This window comes from Neovison vison, chromosome X (genome assembly GCF_020171115.1).
Source record: "Neovison vison isolate M4711 chromosome X, ASM_NN_V1, whole genome shotgun sequence".
Classification (NCBI taxonomy): Eukaryota; Metazoa; Chordata; class Mammalia; order Carnivora; family Mustelidae; genus Neogale; species Neogale vison.
The window spans coordinates 2,575,151-2,583,462 of record NC_058105.1 but is presented as its reverse complement, the minus strand read 5'-3'; the positions used below and the strand labels follow the sequence as shown (position 1 = coordinate 2,583,462).

At 40.3% G+C, this 8,312-nt stretch overlaps 1 protein-coding gene across 1 annotated transcript; it reads left to right on the top strand.

The window, feature by feature from the left end:
• The first annotated feature begins 211 nt into the window (after positions 1-211).
• LOC122897522 (H/ACA ribonucleoprotein complex subunit 1-like) lies at positions 212-4,643 on the top strand. The gene is made up of 2 exons (XM_044235770.1): positions 212-264; positions 4,112-4,643. Exons 1-2 carry the CDS (start codon positions 212-214, stop codon positions 4,641-4,643), a joined length of 585 nt encoding a protein of 194 aa, XP_044091705.1.
• The last annotated feature ends 3,669 nt before the right edge of the window (positions 4,644-8,312 follow it).

The window sequence follows — 8,312 nt, the reverse complement described above, 5'->3', positions numbered from 1 at the left end:
GGACTATATCCTTTTAGAGACTCGTGACCTCTTCTGTTCCAGAACAACTCGGTCCTAAAGACTGAGATGAGACAAGCGAGGCAGGTTTTCATGCCTGGAGTCTGGAAGAAGCTATTGTGGCTCAGAGAAGGCTATCAGAGCTTGAGAAAAGTGGTGTGGGCATCACGACGGATGAGAGGCCCAGCACGGGCATGAGAAACTGAACGGAGGAATGAAGGCACTTGCAAAAGAAGGCCGAATGCGGCCTGTCACAGGCCAAGCAGAGTGAGTGAGGACGGCATCCAAAGGGCGTCATCATCATGGTGCAGTAGATCTTAGAGACAAGAGGTCTGGACCTGATTGCCGGCTCTGTTACTTCATCTATGACCTTGGCAATAGCATTTAATCTCTTGGCTATTTCATTGGTAAGCTGAGCTAAATAGACCAACCTTGTCTATCTCTGATGGTTGACACGAGTTGAAAACAAAACTGAGACAGTCTAAGGTGGTATAAATTAAAGTACGCTGGAAATGGTAAAACAATATACAAATAAGTTGTGGTCTATCAGTAATAATTTTTTTCAGAGTAATCGAAAAACATCTTGCACAATATATCACTGATCAAAACTGAGTTGGTTTTGAAAGGCTTTGTGTAACTACCCAGCAAACAGACCACGGGCTTTGGAATTTGTGTCACAGCCCTGCCAGCTACATGATACTGGGCCAGTTACTTAGCTTTCTTTTTTTTTTAAGATTTTATTTATTCATTTATTTATTTGAGAGAATGAGAGAGAGAAAGAGAGCAAGAACTGAGGGAGGGGTTGAGGGAGAAGCAGACCCCCCACTGAGCGTGGATCCCAGCAAGGAACTCCTTCCCAGAACCCTGAACTCATGACCTGAGCCAAAGTTATAAGCTTCACTGACTGAACCACTCAGACACCCCCCAAATTTTATTTATTTACTTGTTTATTTAGAGAGAGCAAGCACACAGGAGTGCAGGGAAGGGCAAAGGGAGAGAGAGAGAAAGAATCTCAAACAGATTCTGCGTTGAGTGCGGAGCCTGACACGGGCTCAATCACACAACCCTGAGATCACGACTTGAGCCACAATCAAGAGTCAAACACTTAACTGATTAACCACCCAGGCACCCCCCCCCAAGTTACCTAACTTCCCGAGCTTCAGTTTTGACATCCAAAATAATTGCACAGCTTCACTATGAGAAATAAATGGCACAGGATATGCACTCAGAAATAAAAGGAAAATTATTATCAACCTAAGAAAGCTAATAACAATTTCTAAAAACCTAACTATTACCACTGGGCAATTTAGGTACCTATTCATTTTTATGGAAGTTTTTAACTGGATAATTATATTTGAATATTACCTTATGTGACTTATTTTCTCATATTTGTAAATGATCACACCTTTACAGCATCTTAAGAAACTAAAACATTATATCTTTAAAGTCTGAGAATCTGTAGGAGAATGTTAGAAAAATAAAGTCCAATTGGGCTAAGAAAGTCCAATTCAAATTAAGTTGAGCATATGAGAAGAGCCCAATTAACAGCAAGGACATAAAGTTTCTCATATCTATTTTTTAAATGCCATTTTGCCATTTGTGGACAATAACAGGAAATCAACCACAATTTGCTTGGCTACCTCATCATTTTGGTAACTGCAAGTCTATTCTTTTAAAGATTTTATTTATTTAATCATTTGTGAGAGAGAGCAAGAGCATGTGTGCAAAAGAGAGTGAGGGTAGGAGGGACAGATGGGGAGGGAGGGGCGGACCAGGAGGAAGGGGGACAAGCAGACTCCACCTCCACACTGAGCACAGAGCCCCATGCAGGGGCTCCGTACCATGACAATGAGATCATGACTGAGGAGAAATCAAGAGTCACATGCTTAACTGACTGAGCCACGGAGGCATCAGCAAGTCTATTTACTTAAAATGTGAAAGGCTGACATTTTTAGTCAATAGTTTAAAATGTGAATGTTGTGTTAATCTGGGAGCAAATCATTTCCTATTTAAACAGATTGATTTTGTCCAGGAGAGAGCTGTAATCTGTAATGATGTGGTAAGTCATTTAGAAATAATTAGAAAGGTCCTGTCACTGAAAGAGATCAAGCAATAGTTTTGGCAAAAGGTTTCGTAGAAAATATATGTTGGTTAGTGCACATTTACTGTCTTTGTTTATATAGTATTTCTTTGTGCTAATAACATGATTCTAGATCAGTACAAAAAACATGGCAAGAAAAATGGTAAAGATGAGTATACTTGACTAACCTTCCAACAAAACTTCTCCTCTCCCAGGAAATTGCAACTATTTTTGGTGAGAAGTTCCTGAATTGTTCGACATCAGAAAGAGAATCAAGAAGCAGCCCATATAAGAAAGATGCATTCTTGGGGTGACGATGCTGCCTTTAAACAAATACTTGACTGGTAACATCTCTTTGGCTTATCTGACTTTTAGCTATAATTGCCTTCAACTCTCATAAAATACTCTAAAGGTATTATGCTTAAGCACAAAGAAAATACAAACCATGGCTTCTTAGCATGACCCTCCCCTAATACACACACACACACACACACACACCCTTGTAACTTACACAACGAGGCTCTGAAGCAACAGAGACAGAGACAACCAGTGAACTGACTTACTGAGGACAGCGTTGTCAACACATTAAGTATGTTGTGTGACAATATTTGAGAATATTTTGTGGCAATATTTGAGACATACTACTACCAAAAAAAAATGTATTGTTTGTGTGAAATCCAAATTTAACAGACCGTCCCGTTTTCTTTTTTGTTTGTTGTTATTGCTGCCGTTGTCGCTTTTGTTTTGTTCTATTTTCCTTTGTGGCTAAATCTGTCCATCTTAACTCAGTTGTGTTCTATTGTTGGCTCTGTACTTATTAACACTATGATCTTAATTGAATCACTTTCTCTTGGATTGTCAAATTAAGCTAAAATCATGATTCCAGTTTTCATTTTTATATTTCCACTTCGAGAAGAAATGCCACGCTTAATGATCTGCTTCCAGGTCAGCCACAGGTGACTACTAAACAATTAATCGATTATCTGAACAAATGTTACAGTGATTAAAATTAGCCATATTGGCTTCAGGTACTTAGAGGACGATGATATCAGATTAACAGTCAATATTCTGTCTTTGTAATGACCTGGAAAATGGCCAAGTCCCCCCTCCCTCAAAACTATCTATATGATGTTTTAATTATATTCTCCTTCTTCCCTCTCTAAATCTCCTTGCTTCAAAAATCTATAAATGGCTCCAACGGGGAGTGGTCAACACCCTGTCTTTGTAAGGACCTTAAAAATGGCCAAGCCCTCCAGCCTTTTCTGGAGATTTTCTCTCTTAGCTCATTGTCACTCTCTAATACTACCTCAGCCACAATTCTTGGTAATTTCATTATTTGCATGTGTAATGCTTCGAAGACTCTGAAATTTCATTTGACTTCCTCTTCCCAAATGTTCTTGTTTTTCACCTTATCTTATCCCCCTACTCCCATGGGTAGATGTTAGACCCTGTCATAACAAAAGATGTAACCACTTCCTAGTTTCAGCTTCAAACATCTCATTCTGTCTACTGTGTTCTACATTTTCATTTCATTTCTGCCAGTACCCCAACTCCAGTTATCCTCTCCCCACCTTGTTACCCTTAGTAAGTTTTCACTCATTTCCATCTAGCTTAAATTACACAGTCCATCCATATGATAGACATTAATGTAACTGGTTTTCCTCTACTTCTGGAAACCCAGAAGTATTGCCATTCTAAACCTCTTAAGGTTAGGCAAGGCTCTGAAGGCTGCCAGGCAATTGTAATATATTTCTGTAATTCACTCCTTCCCTCATTGCCATAAAAGCCTATTTTCTGCATTATCCTTCCATTTCAGATATCCGACAATTTCTTTTCCAACTTTACTCTCAGCTGATGACATTGCTTGGGGAAAAAAAAAAAGGAGGAGAGAGAGATGAACAGATAAAGAAAGAAGTTCAGAAAAGAACCTTATAAGCTATCACAATATATATCATGTCCCTTCCCAGAAATATACACATATGTTAGGCCTTTCTTCCTGTTGATATTGGCACATTGTCCACACTCTGTTCTAAGGTTATCTCCTCCACTTTTCCCCAAGACCCTAACTTTGAAAATAACATCACTCTTTCGTGGCCGTGGAGGTTTTAACAAAGGCCAGGACCTAGGACCTCTGGAACATGTAGTTTTATTAGGAGAGTTCCTACATCCCTGCAAAGATGACACAGTCTGTAGTTGTACTACAGATGAAAAGAAGATGTCTTATTTCAATGCTCCAGTTGATTTACAGAACAAAGAACAACTTGGTAAGGTGGAGGAAATATGCGGACAACTTAGAGATTTTAGTTTGTCTGTGAAATTGTCAGAAAATATTAAGGCATCTTCCTTTAAAAAAAAACTGCAGAAGTTCTATACAGACCCAAATAAACTGATACCATTGCAGGGGTTTTTATCCCAACATCCAGGTGAGAAGGGAACCCCAACAGGTGGTAGCAGGGGAGGCCAAGGAGAGGGAAGGGGAGAAGATGACAGAGGAGAAAGAGGACGTGGAAGCAGAGGCTTCAAAGGAGGAAGGGGTGGTGGTGGTTTCAGAGGGAGAGGACACTAAGTATAACAACTGGCAAAGAAACTTCCTTCATGATCTAATTCTATGGACCAAAAACTTGTTTCTTGAGCAACTCTTGAAGAACTGGTCATTTTATGACAATGGAACTAAAATGTCCATGCCACTCAAAAATGAGCACGACAGAATAGGCAATTTTGCTCTAAAAGAATACAAACAACTGTTTCGATGTTCTGTACAATGATTGGAACTCTGTGGGAGCTTACTAAATGGACACTTTTCATTCGAAGCGTACTTGGAATTTTTTAAAATAAGGTGTGTTATTTCTTTAAGTTAAAAAAAGAAAATAACATCACTCTTTCAATTACCCTCACTTTCCAGAATCATTCTAATTTCCTTCTCTGTTGGATTTTTCCCATCAGCATACAAGCATGCTATAATTTCTCCTACTTTATTAAAACACTTCTGTCCTAAACCTGTTGTAGCTACTGCCTCTCTTCTCTGGTACTCTTAACCCCAAAGTGCTTTGAAAGACTTGATTGCATTCGAGACCTCCAGTTCCTCTCCTCCCATACTTTCTTGGGCTCATTCCAATCGGAACCTCAACCCCACCATTACACCAAAACCGTAGTAGTAGATGTCACAGATAACCTTCATGTATTTAAATCCAATCACTGTCTCTCTGATATGAGGAAGTTGAGAGGCAACATGGGGGGCAGGAAAAGAAAAAAATGAAACAAGAGGGGATTGGGAGGGAGACAAACCATCAGAGACTCTTAATCTCACAAAACAAACTGAGGGTTGCTGGGGGGAGGGTGGGTCCAGAGAGGGGGGTGGGGTTATGCACACTGGGGAGGGTATGTGCTATGGTGAGTGCTGTGAAGTGTGTAAACCCAGTGATTCACAGACCTGTACCCCTGGGGCTAATAATACATTATATGTTAATTAAAAAATGGAAAAAAATAAACAAAAATAAATCCAATCATTGTCACACTCCTCATCTTATTTGCCCTATCAGCAGCATCTGACATGGTTGGTTGCCTCTCCTTTCAGTGTCTTTACTTTGCTCCCATGACACCATGCTATTCCAGCATTATTTTCATGGGTATCTCAAAATAATTATTTGAGTTTTTTAAAGGTGATGATGGTTGTGGCAGACTCTAAGATGACCCCTACTCATCCAACCTCTTTTTTTTTAAAGATTTTATTTGTTTATTTGACAGACAGAGATCACAAGTAGACAGAGAGACAGAGAGGCAGGCAGAGAGAGAGAGAGAGAGAGAGGGAAGCAGGCTCCCTGCCGAGCAGAGAGCCCGATGCGGGACTCGATCCCAGGACCCTGAGATCATGACCTGAGCCGAAGGCAGCAGCTTAACCCACTGAGCCACCCAGGCACCCCCATCCAACCTCTTGATATTCATGCCTTTACATAATCTGCTTCCTTTGAGTGTGGGTGGAATTTGTGGCTTGCTTTTAGCCAATAGAGTATGACCAAGGTGATATGATGTCACTTCCATGTTATATTATAGAAGATTATAACTTCTTTTTTTTTAAAGATTTTATTTATTTATTTGAAAGAGAGAAATCACAAGTAGGCAGAGAGGCAGGCAGAGAGAGAGAGGGAAGCAGGCTCCCTGCTGAGCAGAGAGCCCGACGCGGGACTCGATCCCAGGACCCTGAGATCATGACCTGAGCCGAAGGCAGCGGCTTAACCCACTGAGCCACCCAGGCGCCCCGAAGATTATAACTTCTATCTTGCTAGCAGATTCTTTCCCTTGCTAGCCTTAGTAAAGCCCGCTGCCAAGTTGTGAGCTGCTCCATGGAGATGTTCATATGACAAGAAACTGAGGTCTACATTCAGCAAACTTTTTGGAAGGAACTAGAAATGGTCATCTCTCTTCAGTCTCCTTAGCCAAATCCTCCTTGTCTTACCAAACTTCCAAGAGTAGGAGTACCTCAGGGCTCATTTCTTGAATGTTCTATTCCTTATTTAGTGATCCTGTATAGTCTTACAGCTTTAAATGTAACTATACACCGATGACTCCAAAATACGTATCTCCATCCCAGACCTCTCCTCTCAAGTCAAAAGTTATATATGCTCTTGGACAAAGAATGGCATCTCAAATATAGCCTGTACCAAACCACGGTCTTTATCTTTCCCCCAAATCTGTTTTCACACAGGTTTCCCCATCTCAGCACCATCTTTCACATTTCTCAGGCCCCAGATTCGGAGCTATCATCAACTCTCTCACATCCCACATCCAGCCTATCAGGAAAAATATATTTCACATATCTTCAGAATACCCACAATTTATTCATTTCCTACAATTCTCCCACTAATTCTATACTAAACCATGTTGCCACCGTTTTTCATCTGAATTATTCTAGTAGCATTCTCACTACTGTCCCTCTTTCCATTCTTATTCTTTATAGTATTTTCTAAAGCTAGCAGCCAGAGTAATCTTTCTAATATTAAGTAGATCCTAACATTCCTCCACATAAAACCTTCCAGTGTCCTTTCATCTCACTCAGAGAAGCCAAAGCCCTTGCCATGTTTATAAAGCCTTACATAATCTATATTTGTTATCTCTCCCACAACTCAATTACTTACTGTGTTTTGGAAACACTGGTGTCCCTGATGTGATTCAAACATCTCAGAAACTCCTTTCTCTTTTGTGGCTACTACATTTGCCCTTCCCCATGCTTGAGAATTTTCGTTCTCCAGATATCTGAACCATACATTCATTCTCTTGCCTCCTTTAAGTCTTGTTCAAACGCCAACTTCTCAGTGAAGTTTTCCCTGACCGCCAGATTTAAAAATTGGCCTATATGGTGTCATAGTCTCATCCCCTAGATACACAGGTCCTCTGTCAAACTTGTTTTTATATCATTAGAACATAGTTCTGTGTTTGATAAAGTCATTCAACTACTAATATAGGTGAAATTCAACACTTGAAGCTGATCACGAAATGGTTATTGAATTTGACTTCTGCATACTGAAATGAGTATTTGCTGTAATGCCTAATTTTGTCAGACATCCACTGCTGAATACGTTCATCATTAATGAGACAGACACACATTATACTTTAATAATTGTAAATAATCAAGGTCTCCTTTCAATAGATCACTGACATATGTCAACTTGGCCTTTTTCTATTTACACATTTTCATTATGCTAGTGCAGGACTTAAAACACAGCAATGCAATGTACCAGCTCCAGAGAAGATCATCTCTTGGCAAGGTGAGGGGAACTAACCTCTCTTGGCAAGGTGAGGGGAACTAACCTGATATCTGTCCTCACTCAAAGTACCAATTCATGGGTAAGACAGCGTAGCTGAGTAACAACAGAGTCTGGGTCAGGAGGCCTCAATTCCATTTCCTACTCCTGCCACTATATTTCTGTGTTACTTATGCCAGTGGTTCTGAATTTGGGCCCATTTTGCCCCCAAGGGAGTATCTGGCAATGCCTGGAGACATTTTTCATAGTTCTAACTGGGCATTTGTTCTGGAATCTAACAGAGGCCAGAGATGCCACTTAGCATTCTACAATCTGCAGGACACCTCCACCACCACCCCCAACCCCCGTGACAAGGAATTATCCAGCTCAAAATGTCAGGCGTGCCAAGATTAAGAAACTCTAAAGTAAGCAAATCACTTTATTCTCTGCATTTGGGTTTTCTCATCTGTAAAATATTTTAATCCTATCTCAAAGAC